General features: G+C 39.9%; 1 protein-coding gene across 7 annotated transcripts in view; it reads left to right on the top strand.

Moving 5' to 3' along the window:
- Positions 1 to 20,978, top strand: part of PPP2R3A (protein phosphatase 2 regulatory subunit B''alpha) — a 435,163-nt gene that overhangs the window by 307,887 nt on the left and 106,298 nt on the right. For all 7 annotated transcript variants that reach the window (XM_029615753.1, XM_029615752.1, XM_029615758.1 and 4 more), the window contains one exon: positions 1,373 to 1,447. In XM_029615753.1, coding sequence (XP_029471613.1) covers positions 1,373 to 1,447 — 75 coding nt within the window. The remainder of the gene's footprint in view (positions 1 to 1,372; positions 1,448 to 20,978) is intronic.

Raw genomic sequence — 20,978 nt, 5'->3', positions numbered from 1 at the left:
ACAGAATGTAAAGAGAGAAAAATAAAAAGCAATGTATTGATTAAAACAAGAACCTAAATAATATGTTAGATGAAAAAAAGAGAGAAATCCTTTGAAGTTTTTCTGCTTTTCTATAATGGTGAGATAAGCTATGAAAACCCTGCAGGGGAATCTCAGGAAAACAAATATAGATGCATTTTAGATGTAACAGAGGTAAATAAAATAGCAAAAAAAAAACAACTACATTTGGATGAAACACAAGAACAGGAAGCTACTTTGAACCTTGTCTGAAATGTGTGTGACCTCGCGGGAGGAAGAGCGTTTTAAAAATGGGCTATTACCATAAATATAAGTATACACCTTGTATTCCAATGAAATTTAAATATGTAAAGGAAACCAAATACATGATAGGGGACCTAGACATTTAGACGAAGAATAAGTAGAAAGGGAGCCAAAAAGTAGGCATGTTGATATTTTGAGGCCAATGTATTTACGTGCAGTGAATTTTGCAAAGTTTGCTTCCTGCATAGTAATGGCAACCTGTGCATGCAAGGTGGGCTTAGATTCACAGTTTTCACTTTTTATGTGCAACTTATTAACTATGCCTGCAAAGCTAAAATACACACAAAGAGCTCAGGCTGCTTTTTCTGCAGAGTTGGTCATAGGAAACTTGTTCTACCCAGCTTATTTTCATATGAATTCCAATAGAAAACTTAAATGCAGAATATCTCGAGTTCTGCATGCAATTCAGTGCACTGTAGTACATCAGTTTCTTTGAGATCTGTGGGTGGTTTAATTATCTAACAGGTCCCTATTTGGAGGGACTTTTTGCCATTGGTCTGTAAACCAAGATGGCTGGTATTGGAAACAAACTATAGTTATTTGTGATGTCCAAATGACTGTTAATAAATAAACAAGTAGCCCACTCATAGAGAATCGTCCCACTTGAACCATATAAGAAACAAACTACATTACAGACAACTATATCTGATTCTGAACTTTTCAGGAAAAACTTCTCTGCCGGCTGATAAAGTGCATCACTTGATTTTTTTTTTAATGATGTTCCTATGAGGTAAACGTTTTGCTGTAGACACTGCATCAGGGGGAAAAAAAAGGATATTGTTCAGAAAAGAGCTACATCGATATCATTTGTTATGCACACAGGGAATTAAACCATCAAACTTACGCCAATTTAAAAACAAGGCATTCGTCTTACTCTGCTTTTTCTAGTCAACAAATTACATCTTCTAATGCTTCATCAAATACAACATTCCTACGTGATTAGCAGTATATTAAAAAAACAGAAAAAGCCTGGGGGATGAGCAGAATGGTCCTGTTGCTCATTGAATAACACTAATCTGAGGGGTGATAGTCCTTTTCTGCTCTTTTCCAGGATGTAGTGGACACTCACCCTGGCCTGACTTTTCTCAAGGATGCCCCAGAATTCCATTCGCGGTACATTACCACTGTAAGTATGGGTTGTCTCCACAGGACCAGAAGGTAAAATAAAAACACAACATGAAAGGGAAAGGAGCATAAGTGTCATGCTGCGGTGACGCAGCTTTACAGTTAATGTCTCTTATTACATAAGAGCACCACTTTCTGAATCCTTTGGTGCTGTAGACCATCATGGCATTTTTAAATAATAAGAGTCATTATAAACAACATATAATCACATAAATGGGTCAATTATTCAAACTGTTTTGGGGCAAAATCCTCAAGTAATTTTTACCTGCAGACCTCACCCCATGTTTCTAAGTGAGAGCATGTGTTGAAACTTGCTGTAGACATAAAGTACTCATGAATATTTGCATCTCCTTTTTATGTGGATAGAAAATTGCTGAAAAAGTGTATGCCTAAAATTGAAAATACGGTCTACACCTGCTCTTGAGGGCAGTGTTCAGATTGCTGACATCCACAGGTAAATCCCTTTTTACCCTGTAACTGGCTTTGGAAATTGCTTTCAAAGCACCTATGAATTTTTTATTTTAAATGGTGATGTAGTGAAAGCTACCCCCCCATGGCACCATGCCATGCAGCTTGTGACCTTAGGCATATCACTTTACCCTCTGTTGCTTCAGGTACAAACCTTGGTTTTTCTCCCATTCTGTGTCTATGGGGAAAACGCTTAGTCAATCAGATCCTTAGATGGTAAGCCCTCTGGGGATGATGGAAATCCTACTGTACCTGAATGTAACCCATCTTGATTTACCAGTGGAAAGACATGAGTTAAGTCCAAAATAAATGAAAGAAAATAGAAGCAAGGGGTGTGTCAACTGATTAGGTGATGTGGTTGGCTGGCTGGCTGCCCCTCTGATATTTTTATAAGTTCCTTTGAAGCAGACATAACTCTGTGACCTCACTGATGACCTTACAGCCCCTCCATGTAAGCCATTACCTGTCTCTTGTGGAAAGAAGCAGTACCACATCCTCTCTTCCAGAGCTTTACAAGTTGACTCTAAGCAAAGATTTTTGACTGTTTTGGAGCATTTGAACTTGCTGAAAGTCTAATATGCAAGAAACGTTTTATCTTTTCTCCCACCTTATTATCTCAGTCCTCTTCCATTCCTATAGCATCTCTTATACATCCTTTTCTTCCAAAGATGATCCCTCCCACATCCACATCTACTCCCATCCATGCTCAATTAACCATCCAAACATCTTTCATATTGATTTCACTCCCAGAAATTCCCAGTCCTCATCCTGATACTGTCCTGTCTTTTATCACTCATTATTATTCCTCTTCCATTGCTAATGCTTATCATGGAATTACCCTGCCCGATCTGATGTTTGACTGGAGGCAGGGTGAGGCGGCAGCTGCGGCAGAGGTGTTTTGGAAGGGCACTTATTGCGGCTTCAAAATTCCGCCGCCTGAGGCCACCGCCTCACCCTACCTCATGTTAGAACCACCCCTGGTTGATATAATAGGCTGTATGTTAAAGTTTTGGGCTGAAATTCAGAACAGTTAACGCAGACACAAAAAAGAAATTAACTCCGGATGCGGTAAACTAATGGTATGCTAATGCAGCAGAAGTTTAAAAAAGCATGGTAACCTAAAAATGTTCACTGAAGACACGCTTGTTCTGTGCACGGATATTGCCCACTGCACATAAAGCATGATTTATGCACACAAAACACAAATTATGTGCATAAAAGCAATTGGTGCACAAAGCATTTTCTCTGTGCATAAAATGTGATTTTTGTGCAAAAAAACTTGATTTGTGCTCAAACTGAGGTGAAATTTAAAACCCCGGCGCGTGCCAAAGCCAGGAGGTACACGCCGAAGTCGGGGGTGGCACGCGCCACGCATATTTTAAAAGGCGCCATGTGCGCACGTATCTCCCAGTATGCGCCCAAATAAGAAGTTGAAAAAGGGGTGGGCATGGGCTTGGTCTGGGCAAGGCACGAGCAGGACATGAGCGTTCCAGGACTTTACCATGAAATGTGCACGTAAGTATTTATGTACACAAGCGCACACTGGGATCCCCTGCCACGTAACTTTACTACTGCTATGGGTGATGTGTAAGTAATAAAAAAAAATCTAGGCTAGTCAGCGGGGTTTTAAGGGTTGGTACTAACAGGGTAACAAGGGAGGCTCTTTAACTAGGAGGGGTTAGGAAACTTAGCCATTACCTGGGCAAACTGGGAACAAACTGGGGGAACTGGTAATTGCGTTGGCCTGTGTCCCTTGTAAAATTCCCCCACTTACACAGTAGAGGCGGCATTTGTGCGCATCCTTATAAAATTGTACGCCTATGTACGCGCATACAGTCTATTTTATAACACAGACGTGCGTATATTATATTAATGGCCATGTCCTTTGGCGCATACTGGCATACGCGCATCCTGTAGTTTTTGGGGTATAGGTCGCGGATTTTTACATAAAGCTCGGAGGGTGAGACCTATACAAAGGGGCAACTTATTTATGAAATTTACAAAAAAAAAAATTGCCACATTTGTTTCAGAATTTCTGGCGGATGGCAGGCAAGGCTTTGTCCCCGTATTCTAAAAGCCTTGACTGGTGAGCGCTGCCCAGGATGTATTAGGCGTACTAGGCACGGCGCCGTTTGAGGGCGCACGGGCGCTCTGTTTAAATGTGCAGATGGCGAGTGCTTTTAAGAGGATTCCTGACCATAGTGGAAGGAGTGGAATGTAAGTAGATTTTTTGCACTGCTGGGGGAGCTAAGCTGATAAATGTTTGGCGGTATCGGGTATGTGTGCTCATGTTAAGCGGCGACTTATTTATTAACTTTACAAGATTTTTGCCATTTTTTCACTAACGCAACCTACATTCAGCAGCGACTTACAGTGCAAAAGATACGGTACATGTGCACCCGCATGGCTGTTTCAAAGTTACCATCCCTGGGTTTTATGCGCATAAATTCCAAGGACAGGCCCTCCACTACCACCTCTGGGATCAGCCCCATAGACGTATTCACCCGGGTATCTTTACTCCAGCTCTAAGCAGAATTTAAATTTCAAATGTTAAGAAACCATACATTAAGCCTACACACCTCTCTGTAATGCCTTTAATAGCATGGGATTTCATAGAGGAGAGTTCATTTGTGTGCACAGTTTTATGCAGGTTTATACACATATTGGGGTAGATTTTCATAGGTGCACGTGCGCTTCCATGTGCATGTGCTTCCCGGCCGCACATATGGATGCGCCAGATTTTGTAATCCATGCACGCATGGTGCGTGTGGCGCACACAAGGGGGAGTAAAGTTTTACAAATTCACACAGCAATGCATCTCGACCTTCCCCAATTCTCTCCCATCTCGACCTTCCCCAATTCTCTCTCTAAATGGACCTTTCTAAGAATCTCCATTACGTGCCCCTTCCCCCCTTGCTCTTCTCCTTTTTCCATCTGTGCCCCTACCCTCCCCCCCTGGAACTTTGCTGCACTTCATAACCCCGTACCACTTTCTCATTGTTAAAGATAAAGTTTTCTTAGTTTGTACAAAGTTTCTCTTTCTTTCTTTCTACCTTTTCCTCCATAGCTATTTAGTTCTTTTGTTATTATATATAATCTCTGAATGTTTTTACGATACTTATATCCTACACCATTTGCGTTTAACTATGACATGTTATTCTGTTCATTGTATTTTCCTCCTTTCAGTTCAATGTAAGCCGGTATGATGTGCCTCACGAATGTCGGCAAAGAAAAGTCTATAAAAAAATAAAATTAATTAATTAATTAATTAATTAATTAAGGAGCAGACTGGGAGGGAATTTCCCTACCCCCCTGCCCATACTCCCTTCATCTTCCCCTGTCCTCCCCGACCCCTTAAAAGGTCATACTTTTTTTTCCTTTGTTTAAGAACTTCCACCAGCTCCTGAGTTGGCGTAAGTTGCACGCACCGGCAGGCTGCCGGCGTGCCATCCCCTGCACAGCGGCAAATGGCCACTGTACCGGCCACCTCCAGCTCCACCCCGCCCCACCCTCTGGACTGCCTCTTTTGCGAGACCCGGCTCTTGTGCATGGAACGGGGGTTACACGCGTGGCTGGGCACCTTCAAAAATGCGTGCAGCGCTCACAAGGCCCAGCCACGCGCATAACCTCCGGATTTTACGTGCAGGGTGGGATTTAAAATTCCCCTGATTGTTTGCATGCATCAGGAATAAAATGTGTGCACATTCCTGGGTAAAACTGTGCATACAGCCCAGTGCACCTTATTACATTAGGCCCTTTGAGACAGTGTGTTAGCAAATGAAAAGTAAATGCTACCTCTTGCTGGGACTGCTGTGAGTCACAGAGAACCATTTGTTTTAGAAGTAGTGATTAGAGCAATGGGGTAAAAACCAGAGTTTAATTTCTACTTCTTCCACTGACACTTCTGGGGCCAGTCACTTTATCTCCCATTGCCTCTGGTACCCATTTAGATTATAAACTCCTTTTAGAATGGGATTTATTGTACCTGAATTCTAAAAATGCTATAAACCAACTTTAGCATTATTTGGATAGTGTGCTAAAAATCCAAAAAACAGATCCACTCTGCATCCCACTAGTGCCTTCTTCCCAACTTACCCTCCGCCTGATCTTTCTCCCTTTGATCCCACATTGTAGCCTCTACTGGTCCCTTACTGTTCCTCACTTCTGCCATCATATTTTCTTAGACCCAATTATTCTCACTAGACCGCCCTACTGTGTACTTCCCCTCCATACACAGTTACCCCTTTAACCATTCTTCCAATCCCTATTAGCCTCACATTGCTTTATCATCATCATCATCATCATCATCATCAAACAATACAGCACATGCATTAAATACCTATATGCCCAACACACTGCATACAATACCCACACCCACTGTAGATGCATACTTCAGATGTTACTGCCTGTATTAGTTACTTCTGAGAGCCAGAGCTTGACCGAGGATATGGTGGCTGCTTGGGACACCCAAAGTTAGATTAGAAGGGAATCCCTAAGCCTGTGGTTTTTCTTCTGGCTGGGAGACAGGTTACTTTTTCCTCTACAACCCGTATTCATTGCATAGGAGCCTAGTGTTAGCAATCTGAAAATAAGTGCATGGGGTTAAAAGGACACATCTATTACATAATACATAAGAGGAGTACTCAGATGAGGAGCCAATTTATTACAAGCAGAGTTAAAAAGAGAATAGGAATCTGCTACATGATCAAAGGGGTTTTAAAAGGTTCTTAATATAATTTTTGCCCAGCAGTTTTCTCCTGCTCCTATGGGCTTCCAGCTTAATCAAAACTAGTCTCTGTTGGGCAATATTACCAAGAGCCTTCATTTGCAATTACACATGTATTTTTCTTATTTTTTTAACCACTAGCTCATCCTTTAATTTATATGTAGGTGACATTTTCACACACACACACACACAAATTAATAAGCCTTTTAACTTAAATTCCCCACACCTTATCAAGAGTTTAATCATTCCCTTGTAGGTTACTACCAGATAAATAGTGAATACACTAATACATTTAAAGGACCCTAATTGTACGCGTTCCTACTCCCATAACAACCTAAACTTAACTAGAAATTGAACAAATTTGAGATAAAAGCAGCAGCCCAGCAGCAAGAGGAAGGCCTCCCAGTCTTTTTCATCAAGTGTCACATTCATGATTTTTTACTCGCCGGTGAGAAGTTGTATGTGTGCACCTGGTGCAAAGAGCTCCTGTCTCTCAGAGAATGAATCCGATCTCTGGAGGCTAGAGTGGCACACCTGGAGGAGCTGAGGCAAACAGAGAGGTATATAGATAAGACCTTCAGAGACATAGTAGCCAAGTCCCAACTCTAGTCTGGCAGCCCTGGTGCTGCCTTGGAGGAGGAAGGTCTCCTGAAAGGAGAGCATCAATCTGGTGCAGCAGGAAATGATCCTGTAGCAAAGACCTGCTCTCCAGATGGTGCATTGTCCTCTTGCACTGAGGATGTGAACCCAGGGCTACTGCTCTGTTCCATGTGCAGGTCCCCAGAGGCAGGCAAAGCCCCGGAGTCTCAATGCGTGGATGAGACAATGGTGCAAGACCAGGGATTCAGTTTTGTAAGGGACTGGGGAACCTTTTGGGGAAGAGGGAGTCTTTTCCAAAGGGCTGGGCTCCACCTTAACCAGTGTGGAACCAGGCTGCTGGCGCTATCCTTTAATAAGGAGACAGAGCAGCTTTTAAACTAAATCAAAGTGGAAAGCTGCATGTTTTGGAGGGAGGTATCTTCGAATGATGTTAATGAAGCATTAGAATTAGGGCATCCCAACAGAGAGATTCCAATAATAAGAAAAGTAGTCCAAGGGCTTTTAATTAAAGACTCACTTGAGCTTAAAGATTCCAATTTATCCCTGTCAACTGAAAAGCAGAATGTTAATACAAACAAAAAACACACTTTGAAATGTTAGATTGCTAATGTCCAGAAGTCTAAGAAGTAAGATGGGAGAGTTAGCGTGTATAGCAGTGAATGATGACATAGACTTAATTGGCATCTCAGAGTCATGGTGGAAAGAGGATAACCAATGGGATAGTGCTATACCAGGGTATACTGGATTTAGGACTGTATTTTGGTGACTGCCTATTAGTGAAAGGATTATTCTAACTTTATAAAATAGAAGGAAATATATTAAATAAATAGAAAGCAAAACCACTATCTCCAAACCAAGAAAATGGAAGAGTAATACAATCAATAATAAAATATATGAAAACATGCCTTTGGAAAACATTTAGTGGCATATCAGAAATGGAGGGAAGGGTGAGAACTTGACAATATAAATGCATCAATCATTTATCCTTTGAATCAATGTCTTTTTTTGTATTTTTTTTATAGCTAATAAAATGTAAACTCCCAATAACATTGTGTTTAAACATATACAAATAGTGATTTCAAAAAGTATTTTCATGTATTTTATTGTTGTGTGTATAACTCTCCCATTTTTTTTAGAAATTAGAAGAAAATAACATGACTGGATAATGTGTCAAGGCCAGTTGAATAACTAGGTTTAAAAAATGGATACATTTCCCGAGGATAAGTCCATTAACAACTATTATCCCAGTAGATTTGGAGAACACCAGTAGGCTTGAACACCACCTCTTATTGCTGGAAATTGGAAGTAGAGAAGAGGGAATTAATTTGTTCTTTAGGATCTGTTGGGTACTTCCTTCGAGCAATCAAGATTGGCCACTGTTGGAAACAGGATGCTGGGCTTGATGGACCCTTGGTCTGGCCCACTATGGCACGTTTTATGTTCTTATGTTCATTCTTTCCCTGGCAAGTAGATCCTAGATGAATTTTAGAATCCCTACAAAAGTGCCTGTACAAGGCATAGGGCTTTATTCAAAACTAACTTTTCTATATTCTGTACTTATGGAAGTAACCGTTATTGAATAAGACTTGTAGGGGTAAACTTCTTGCAAACCCTGCAGGTAATTTTAATCTATGCATACTTTTGCTTTCATTTTTGCCCCCCCCTGAAAAACTACACAAAGAGAATTTTGCCTATTTTCTCTGCGGGTAACTTTTCTGTCAGAAACAATTGGCAGAGTTTTGATTATACAAACCTATGCATATTTTTCCATCCGTGCCCCCAAGTACACCTCTTAGCAATGCGGCCAAAATTACCTGTATTGTAGAACAGCGAGGGTAATTTTGCTCATGTTAAGGGTGGGCATTAAGTCCGTAGTTCTGAAGTCAAAACAATATCTTATAGGTGTTGTTTTTAATTGTGGGCTAGAAGATTTAAAAGATTTGTTTTATTGAGATATTTTATTTTTGTATGTATATGTATCTGTTTATATGTATGTTTAATTTTTTGTGTGCGTCTGTTCATGTGTGAGACTATATTTGTTTTATGCCTGTCTGTGAGTATCTATGAATATTGATGGGAGGGGAGCTGTGTTGCCTTGTCCCAGTTCTTCTGAATTTATACAGGCTTTAAGCACTAGGAGCTTGTTTTATTTTTGCTTTGCCTGAACATTCTGCAGCCCATAGAAAAGTGGTGATTATTTATTTGGATTTATTACCAACCTTTTTGAATAAGAAATTCACCCAAGACAGGATACAAAATATTAAGATGACAACAAAAACAATATAGGATATGAGAATACAGACAGAAACGAGTAGGTGTAGCTGCTTAACAGTTCTAGTCAGAGGAAGGTGTACAGTAAGGAATGAATTTGAAATAATATGGATTAATCTTAACATATAGAACATCTCAGCAGAACAAGATTGTAGTAGCACATTTAAGGCTCTCACAAATGGTACCACGAAGTTAGTTTAACTTTAATACATAGAGGGGAGCAGGTTACTTCTATGTCAATTTAATTCTAATGCATGGAAGGGAGCAGGTTTCAGCTACCTTCCAGGGTGACGGTAATTGTGAGTTTGGTAATAAAGGTTGGAGGAAGAGCCAAGCTTTTACTTGCTTCCAGAAGTGAGAGTAGTCATACATTTGGTAAGAGTTCTTCAGAGAGAGAGAGAGAGAGAGTTCCATAGGGCCGGTGCTGTTCCTGAGGAAGATCATCTCCAGGTATCCATACTTTTGATTTCTTTTTTTGTCGACTTAGTAGGTTATGGAGGCTCCAACGTTTAAATTTTAAAAGCCCGGCGTGCACAAATACCGGGAGATACACACATGGCTGGGCCATGTGTGCACTGCGTGCATTTTGAAAATAGCCTGGCTCCGCGCGTATCTCCCGGTACATGTGGAAGTGCCGGACTCTTTGAAAGGGGCGAGGTGGGGTCTGGTTGGGGCGGGGGGCCGGCCAGGACAGCAGCCATTAGGACCTGTCCCGGGGAAGCATGCACCGGCAGCCGGCTGGTGCGAGGAACTTACTGCAGCTCATCAGAGCGAGTAACTTTTAAAACAAATAAAAGGTAGAAAGGGATCTTAGGGCTCGGGGAGAAGAGGAAAAAGGGTGGCAGAGTAGGTTGGGGGTTAGGGAAGTTCCTGGTTGTGTCACCGCGCATTTTATTTTTTTTAATTCACACCCCCCCCTTGCACGTGAGTCGTGACTCGCCCGCACATGCGCGTGCCAATATAAAATCGGGCGTGCATTTGCGTGTGGGTATCGAATTTTATAATGTGCACGGCGATGCGCAAACGTTATAAAATCGGCGCATCTTTTAAAATCCACCTTCAGGTGAGGATGTCAGATGTCTAGAAGGTTGTAGAAGAACAGTTTTTCTCTCAGGTAACTAGGGCTGTTTTCTTATAGGTTTCAAATGAAATGTTCAGACCAGGGACTTGACTGTGTTTTGTACCTAAAGAATCGTGATTTTGTTGGGATTGTTAGTCTACGCTTAGATGGCTATGACTAGTATATTAGCTATAATCTAACAGTGCAGAATTAGGAGTCCAGGCACGGTGTGAACAGATCAATGCCTTCTATTCTCTCTTCTACTCCTCTGAGCATTGTCAGCTCTAGTTGGACCTCTTCTTGGAGATTTCATCTCATAACATCATGACTCTAAAGACTGAGTTTATTGAAACTCATGTATTTTGACAGTTGCCTCACACTAAATTGTTTTCCAACCGAAAATTTAATGCAACAAAACTTTTTTGATGACAACAATCTGTCGCTGCAATCTGTCAAACAGTACATTTACTTGGTGCTAAATCTGTTTCTTCCAATTGCAGATTCACAAGTCACACAAACAGAATCCCCTTGCTTCTAATGAAAATGGATGAAATGACACCAGATTAAACTAAGTACGAAAGTCAGCATAAAAACTCCTTCCTCCCCAAAGACTCACAGTGGGCTGCTATATGGGTTTCAAATCCCATTCTGGTAACCCAGACCAAAACTCTCTTAAGCACAGAGATAGGACGCGCTCTTTCCTTGAGAAAATCGTATGAGTGGGAGCTAGCTTCCATTAGTCGTAAAGTCTCACTGCTTATCAGCCCTCGATCTTAGAACTTTAAAGAAAAATAGGAATGTAAAGATAATTTATTTATTGCAAGGATTTATTACTCTCCCTCCTACAATGGTATTTGGAGAAAGGTAAAGAATTATCCATATGTACAGTAAGGGTTACATTTAATACAATATATTCAATTACATATTAAAAACAGTATATTGTACAGTGTTGAATTATGATTTATTGCCCAACAACTTAAATAAGCTAGAACAGCAAGAAAGTCCATACTTAACAGATGGAGCAGAGGATAAATAAGCCTCATATATAAGTATTGCTATATGTTTATAGTTAGTACAGTGGTTAAATAATAACACCTAGAATAAATAGTGCCACATACTTGGATATTGTTACATGACATTTAAAGCATCTGGGAGCTCTGACTCTCCTTCTTGGTCTAATGCCCTCTTAAGGATCTATAAACCAACCCAGGATTTAAGATCCTCTCAACGTGGACCATTAGATATTCCATCTGTTCGCCATGCTCGCCTTACTACATTCTCAGTAGCAGCTCCTACTTAATGGAACTCACTGCCACATGATCTCTGTCTTCGGGACAGTTTAAAATAATTCAGATTCCAATTGAAGAACTTCCTGTTGCAGCAGGCCTATGGTTAATTTGTGCTGATGGTGGTTGGACCTTTTATTTTATGTTTTTTTCTGTTTATGTTTTGTTAATAATTTTATGTTTGTTTTATTGTGAATCGCTTAGGCCTACTTTGTGTTAAGTGATCAATAAATTTTAATAAATGAAATGAAATAAGAGAGAGCAGAGACCTTAGTGACAGAGAACAGGTAGAACGTAAGACATGAGCACAGAGATATTTAAACATCACAGCCAAGGAAGTACCCGAGTCCAACAGTTCTAGTCTAGCCAGTAAGAAGTGTTGCATATTAAAGGCCTGGCAGAAAAGCCAGGCTTTCACCTGCTTCCTGAATTAGAGGTAATCCTGGGTTAGGAAAAGCTCTTCTGGAAGGGAGTTCCAGAGAGTGGCTTCTGCTCCCAAGAAGGCACACTTAAGAGTATATCAGATCTTTTGATTTCTTTCAGTGATGATAAAATTAAGAAGCCTCCTTGAGTGGACCTTAAAGGCCTTTCATATGCTTAGAAGAATAACCTGTCCTTTAGAGAAATTGGTTCATAATCTCATAGGGTGTTGAAGATTAGAGTCTGGGATTAGAGTAGGAAAATGGAAGCCAGTGTAGTCTTTGTTGGATAGGAGTGATTATGAACCTGCCACTTGCAGATATCTAACAGTCATGGTGTGGTGTTCTGGATTAGCTGAAGCTGATGTAAACCTTTGTTGTCCATTATAGAGGCATCGGGTTATGACAGTGTGGATTACTGTGACTAAACTCGCCTTCTTGTTGAATGACTAAGTTTCCATAATTGTTGCAGATGAAAGATGCAGCTTTGAAATGTTGACTGAACCTGGGGAAGCAGGATTCTGAGGCTTCTGACTTCTATCTTTAGAGGGAGTTCACAATTTATGAACAGGATTTTAAAGTTGGGAACCTGCCCATTGGCATTTTGAACCCACTTGCTATCCTCTCCTTAGGCTCTTTGGGAGAGGGAGAAAACCTACAGATCCCTGCTTTCAGTTTGTAGCTGCACTTCTGCAGACAGCACCTCCTTTGCTGTCTGTGTGCTTCCCTGTCTCTTACTCTCTTAGAAACTGTAAAGACCTCTAGAATCTAGATTCCCTCTCAGCGCATCCATTTTAGCAGCCTCCCAAAGGGATGCTTTTACAAATAGATTATCCTAACTCCTTGCTAAACTCAAAATATATTCTTTATAAAGGGAACACATTTAGTGGGGAATTGAAGGGGCCCCTATATGTAATATCTGCAATGTTGCTTTCTCACAGAGAGGTTTTTTTTGGGGGGGGGGGGGTTGCAGTTTTGAGTCCTGGAGGTTAGTGCTATTATGGTATAGTAGGTTTTCTGCATAGATGTTGAATGTGTTTAATACAGGGCTTTGATTAAGATGGCTGGTTACTTAATCGGGGGCTTGTGTTGTATTTACACATTTGTTCTAGGGGCTATTCCTTGCATTTTTTGTCAGAGTTTTGTGCTGTAGCATGTGCTGACTTTGACTTCATTGTTTCTGATAGGAGACTCCATGGTGAATGTGTCAGGTAGGGCTTCCCTCTGTAAGATTTTTGGGGTGTGGACTTCTTTCTCCTTCCCAGAGATGAGGTATAGAATACAGGCACGGTTTCTCTTGTTTATTTTCATTCAAATAGTCCTCTGTTTACAGCTTTACAACTCAATTCTACAGTCTAAGTCATTGGAGCATCCCAGGCATATGCATAAGAGTTTAAATACCAGCTTACAAGCAATCAGAAAGCTTCAATGTATTGGCAAAGTGCTTAAAGCCTAACAGCTGGCTTCTGACGTGGAAATTCCCTATCAGCATATCCCCTCTCAGGCGGGCCAGAGCAGAGACTGAGAGCTGTTCTCCTGATGGTGTCCCGTTTCTATCTGACTGACTCCCTGTCAGCTGCTTGTTTTTCTGCACTTTCCTTACAATTTTCCTAATTACTTTAAGCTGGCTCCCCAGGCCTGATTCCCTTAAATCCAAGCCACCCAGCATGCTTTGCCCAGGAGTGACATCAACTTCTCTCTAGTTATTCGAGTGCTGCCTTCATTTCAGGGAAGAAATGTTTGCCCCCTCACAGAGAGCTGGAGAGTTTTGAAATTACCATAGGGAAAAGGCAGGTTTTGGGGGTTTTTTTTTTGTTTGTTTGTTTTGTCAACTTCTAGGGATGGGCAAAAAGTCCAGAGGGTAGCTAGAGAAATACAAAATGGATGTGATTTTGTTATTATTGAATACTTGAGTAAAATAACTTGGCAAATCAGGACCTAATAAAGACTCAAGAGCAGTTCAAGCAGAAGGGTAGTATTGGACAGGTTGCCGAATCTGTGACCTTTTCTCAGAAATGCCGCCTGCCTGCACCTACTGGCTCGACTACTCCCTCCGCTTCCTCTCTACTAACCATCCCACTAGATCCACCTAAAAGTTTGCCTATTCACTCCCTGAAAACTACACACCTCGCTTCTACTAAAGAACGAGCCCTATCCTTGGCAGGCCTGTCCCTCTGGAATTCCATGCCCCTCGATCTCCGCTTAGAGCCATGTTCTCAGAAATTTAAGAAAAAGCTTAAGACATGGCTTTTCAAACAAAAATGAATAGAGTCCATTTCCCCCTCTTCCTTCCCTCTATTCTTCTTGCTTCCTCTCCCCCCTTCCCCCCTTCCCCCTGGACCCCCTCTTACTTCCGATCCTCATCCCCATTATTTCACTGTATTCATCATATTTTATATAGTTTACTGTATTCATCTTTTTTATTTCATCCAGTGTTAGTCCTGTAAATTCTCTCTCATATATTTGTTTATCTTTTGCCTTTTTTACTAGATTCACCTTGTTTTATATTATCCATTTTTAGTCCTGTACTTTATTCCCCCTGTATTTCAGTATATTTTACATCTTGTATTTCAGTATTTGTTATGCCTTGTATCTCAATATATTTTTGCCCTGTTTTTCAGTATTTCCTATGCCTTGTTATCCCTGTACCATTTAGCCGTTATTTATTAGTTACACCACTTTTTGTCTGAATCCTCTTCCCCTGTGTATTTTAGTACCCTTCCTCCCGTGTTACCTTCCTCTAGCTTCCTCGTTCATATTAGTTTCTCCTATTATTCCATTTTACCCCTCCTCACCCCCCTTGTTCTTTGGTTCCTCTATCGTTCCCTTGTTTCCCCCACCCTTGTTCTCTGTAATACATTAAGTTATCTGTAAACCGATATGATGTACCCACGAATACCGGTATAGAAAAGTTCTTAAAAATAAATAAACAGGAGAGCAGAAGGAATTGTCCTCATCAGTAACTACATAGAAGTTGTTTTGGGGTACTTTGGGGACTGGGGATGTACCTGGGAGGATAAGGATCATTACAGATTGGATTGTTTATATCCATCCAATAAGGGTACTTCAGTATTTAGTCATAGTTTTAAGTCCTGCTTAAACCAAGCAAAGGAAAGGCATATACTGCTCTCCCCAAAGGTAAAGGTAAACAAAGTAAGTCCTCCAAGGGATAAAAACTCAAAATAAATCAGGCAATAAAATATATGAGCCAGCCAATAAATATATGAGCCAGCCAATAAAAACAGGAGTGATAGCTGAGAAAATAGTTAATAGAAAAGTAAGAAGAGAATAAAATTAACTAGAGTGAAGGAAGCAAAGCATCATAACATAGTAGATGATGACAGAGAAGGACTATTGACCCACCCATTTAGCCCTGTTGTCTTCCACTCAGGTTCTCTATCATTTTGGATAGGTAAGCATGTAAATTCACATACTTAAAATAATAACTGTTCCCCCCTCCTTTGTCTTTTACCCAACTTCACAATCCTGTTAATTTTGAAGAGGTATATGTGCAAATGTTCAAAGCCGTCTTAACAAAACACAGGCCTGGTGGCCACCATGAGGGAGGTGGACTTTTGAAATAATTGCAATCACAGAGGCTCAGAATAATGGAAGCCAGGATTGGGATATAGCCATCCCAAGCTACAGTCTCTTCAAAAGAAGAAATAATACTTATAGATAAGAAACCCTATCCAACTCCACCACCCCTGACAATACTAGACAAACAAATGATATCTATACTCCCTACCACCCACACCAGGAACCTCGGAGTTATCATTGATAAAGAACTCTCTTTCAAGAACCACATAGCAAATAAAACTAAAGAAGGATACCACAGACTCCTAACCCTAAGACATATGAAGCCATTTCTCAACCCTTACGACTTCAGAACTGTCCTACAACTACTTATCTTCTCCACCTTCGACTATTGCAACTCCTTACTAATTGGAATACCTTCATCATCCCTCAAACCACTCCAAATACTGCAGAACTCAGCTGCCAGAGTCCTAACAGGAACAAAAAGAAGTGAGCACATAACACCCATATTGACCTCACTTCACTGGCTACCTATTACTGCACGTATTGCCTACAAATCAATGACCATCATTCACAAAATTCTAAACAATGATCATCAAGGTCTAAACACCCTAAACATAATTCCTCAAAATCCTCCAAGAAACCTATGCTCTAATAACTCAGGTTACCTAAACATCCCCCCTATCAAAGATGCACATCTGACAACCACAAGAGAGAGAGCCTTTTCAATTGCTTCACCTAATCTTTGGAACACCCTACCTAAAGTCCTGAGAACCCAACATGACCTAAAAACTTTCAAAAAAGATCTAAAAACATTAATGTTCCGCAAAGTCTACACTGACCCTCAAACATCTGATCATCCCAACTCTCAACTGAACTCGCATCTATAAACCTCTTGCCACCTGCTGTCCACCCTGAACCTCCTTACCCTCCCCATCCAACCTATTAATGCTGTCTGGACTTGATTTGTTTTATATCTGAAAATGTTCACATTGTTTTACTGTTACACAACTGCTAAGAAAACATATAATGTTCACATAGTTTTACCATTGCTCAACTGCTAAGATAAATACATAATCTGTAAACCGTTATGATGGCTCTACCGAATGACGGTATATAAAACTCAATAAATAAATACAATAAATAAAACAGAGAAGAGGGGGAGCAGTAGCCCTTTATATTAGGAGCACAGTGGTAGACACTGAAATTTAAAAAAAAAAAAAAAAAGCAGGAAGAATATGAATTACTATATGTAACCTTCCTTCCTGATTCCCTCACTAATGAGGAGGTCATGGTAGAGCTCTCTATTTCCAGGGCCCTTAGATTTGCAAATTTGTACCAGCCTTAAATAAATCACCAGATAGTTTACATCCCAGAGTGCTGTAAGAACCGACAAATGAAATTGCTGACCTGCTAATGGAAATTTTTAAACTATCAATAAACATCTATGGTACCTGAAGACTCTAAGGTTGCCAATGTAATGCCAATTTTTAAAAAGGGATCAAGGGGTGATCCAGAAAATTACAGACCAGTGAGTCTGATGTCTGTGCCAGGCAAAATGGTAGAAACTATCACAAAGAACAAAATTGCTGAACATATAGATAAATATAGTTTAATGGGACAAAGCCAACATGGATTTAGCCAAGGGAAGTCTTGCCTCACAAATTTTCTATATTATTTGAAGGCGTAAATAAACATGTGGATAAAGGTGAACGTATCCGGATTTCCAGAAAGCATTTGACAAAGTCCCTTATGAGAGACTTCTTAGGAAATTAGAAAATCATGGGATAGGTGGCAGTGTCCTATTGTGGATTGCCAGCTGGTTAAAAGATAGAAAATGGAGAGTAGGGCTAAATGATAAATTCTCCAAATGGAAAAAGGTGAATAGTGGAGTGTCCCAGAGATCTGTTCGGAGACCAATGCTTTTTAATATATTTATAAATGACCTGGAAATCAGAAAAAATGAGGTGATCAAATTTGCTGATGACACAAAATTATTCAAAGTTGTCAAATCACAAGAGGATTGTGAGAAATTGCAAGAGGACATTGCAAACTGGGAGACTGGGCAAAATGGCAAATGAAATTTAATGTAGACAAGTGCAAAGTGATGCACTTAGGAAAGAGTAACCCAAATTATAGCTTCAAGATGTAAGGTTCCACATTAGAAGTCACCTCTCAGGAAAAGGATCTAGGTATCATTGATGAAAATACATTGAAATCTTCTGCTCAGTGTGCAGCAGCAACTAAGAAACCAAATAGAATGCTAGGATTTATTAGAAAAGGAATGGAGAATCACATAGTAGAATTCCTTCTCTTTAATATTTACATGATATGTTGTGCTTTGTTTTTATTAATATGGTTTTACTATTATGATTGAAGTTTATATTTCTTGATTTTATTGTCTGATGTTTTATGAGGAATGGTGATGTTTCTGTTTTTCCATTGTTGTACTACATATAGAATCTGGCTTGTTGAGTTTTCAAGTTCAATTTTTGTCTGCACGTTTCTATTTGTATTTTATAGTCTCTCTGTTGTGTATTAAGTGAAGGTTTGTCTGCATATATGGCCAAGTTAAGGTATTCTGCTACCATGTAGTTTCTATCTAGGGATCTATAGCAACCTGGCTTGTTCTATTTCCCTATTAGGAGGTGTATTGGTGTTTTAGTAGTGCCTAGTATAATATAGTATTATATTTGCAGAGTTGGAACCAAACTTGTGGGGAGCCCAAATGAATGTTTGAATAGAAGGGGGCTGCAGTTCAGTTTATTCTTCCCTGGTCCAGGGTGTGCGCTACTACTTAGTTATTTAGGGAAAATATGAAATTTATGTTGAAGATTTTTTTCTCAATTCTGCCAGGTTCCAGATCACATCATGTACCTCTTAAGGGTTTGCTGGATATATCCCTACAGTCTCAAACAGTATCCAGAAACCCCTTACCTCTGGTAAAGCATAGGGCGATACAAACAGTAACTTCTGATATGGGCTATCATTTAAATCTTAAATACACACAAATGTCCCATCAAGAAGTAAAAAAGTTTCTTACAAGCAATCTGCCTGCTAGCACAATTGTCTATTTCCCAAGACACTATCTCAACTCAGGGAGCAAGGCTGGCAAGCAGCCTAGATTTTGCAGACATCCTAGCTTTCAAGCCCAAATAAGATACATTGTCAACTATTGAAAGTTGAGAAAATAAATAGTGAAACAATAGTTTTTTCTTTTAAAAAGCTAATAGTATATATGACAAGCCAATACTTATAACATTTAACTTTAAGAAGCTTTTATTCTAAATAAAATATAAGTATTATACTTGCAGTATAGAAATAAGCTTTTCAATCAATACATAATAATATATTTGTAGTCATATCTGAATTGCAAGGCTAGGCAATCAGCCAGCTAACTATGAATGGATAATGTAAGAATTATTGTGTTTAGATTTCTGGGCTTGGGGATAATAAATTCCTTAGTAATGACTGATATGAATTACATGAATATTGGGGTTTTAAATGTCTTAGAAAATGGCATTCCCAGTTACTAGAAATTCAGTACCTAAATATCTGAGAAATGTCTTTCTTAATTACAGAGTATTGGGTACCTAAATTGCCAAGTAATAATACTATAAATTGTCAGCAAATGAAAAGTATAAATACAGTGTGACTTCAGGGTTCAGGACTGCTATTTCCACCTTTACTGCTCTAAGCAGATAGCAATCCGGGATCAGATTGGCAATTAATTCAAATTGGTAAGATAACCATCTTTTACCTTTTTTTTGTATCTAAGATCTGAAAGATTTTCCTCATATATAGTAAATAAGCATATCCTTTTACTGACTATCTTTCTGTCTGATTTCTGAGTTACTCTGTCTTTATAATAAATAATTATTGTTCTCACACTAATATAATATCTCTAAGGAGCAATGATGTATTAACTTATATGACATGGGGTTCTAGGGAGAGAGAGTGATCTATATAGGAACTCTTTATTAACAATTCACTCACCTAGTTCTGCCTTGCAGCGTATGAACCCGAGACACAGCTTTACGTGCCTTTTGGAGCTGTTGAAGCTCGTGCTGTAGGGAAAGCGCACAAAGGAGTCAGATACCCCATAGGCTGGTTCTGAAAAAATTCTCTGGGCTGATATTTTCCTGTGATCCGCCCCTGGGAAGAGTGTATGTCACTATTGAGGAGGCAAGGGGGGGGATTGAGGTTTTGTGTTGAGGGATGTGTTTATAGGGGGTTGTGGATGAGGGTATGTTGAAATCTGGGGGATCATATATAAGAGGGTACATGTGTTTGGGTGGGGTGTAGCTTAGGAAGTGCAAGAGGGGAATGTGGCTTGAAAGGTACTTTTCGGTGCCATCCTTTGCCAGTTGCTTCATTTATTTTTGATTCTCTGTGTGTCTTTGACTGTTTTTCTCAGGTCCAAGTTGCTAGAAGCAATGTGGACCATGCTTTTTTAATAGAATGGTTGCCAGTATTTCACAGCCTCTAACTGCCTTTCATAGAAAGCTACAGAGATTTTTTGGAAGATTAGTTCTCCAAACATGCTCACCCAATGTTTCTAGTTTTCAGACTTGTCGGAGATATTCTCATTTTCTTTCAGCATACCAAATTAGTTGACTTTCTATTCTTTGACTGGAGAGTTAATTTACCTCAGTCAAACAGGGTTCTCCTTTACACATTTCTTACCAGTGTTCTATATTTTGGAAAGCCTGAAAATGAAATATTAAAAACAGCTCTCTTTCCCTCCCTCCAGTCCACTACCTCTGCCCCGTCCCCTTCCCCTGCTCCCACTCCCAACTCCCATTATGGAACTGCTAAGCTCCTTATATCATTGGATCATTCTAGAGTGTAGGCACTCATAACACACAGTTCAAGATATGGTGTCTCATAAAGTTTTCTAACAGCACACTGTATGTGTAGTGAGGCAGGGTGACTCACAAAGTGCCAATTTATGCAGCAGCAATGTCCCCAACCCTGTCTGTACAAGGTGGCACTAATGGGATCACATTTAGCTATAGCAACTGTTTAGATTGTGTTAATCATTCACATCAGTCTCATTTACCCTTTACAGTTATGTGCACAGAATCTACATAAAGCAGAAGTAAAATTGAAGTTATCACCTGCAAGGCATTTCTATCTGGCATGTCTTCGCATTAGAGTGGGGC

Source organism: Rhinatrema bivittatum, chromosome 9 (genome assembly GCF_901001135.1).
Source record: "Rhinatrema bivittatum chromosome 9, aRhiBiv1.1, whole genome shotgun sequence".
NCBI lineage: Eukaryota > Metazoa > Chordata > Amphibia > Gymnophiona > Rhinatrematidae > Rhinatrema > Rhinatrema bivittatum.
Note: the sequence above shows the minus strand (reverse complement) of the source record. Positions and strands in the feature narration are given on the sequence as shown.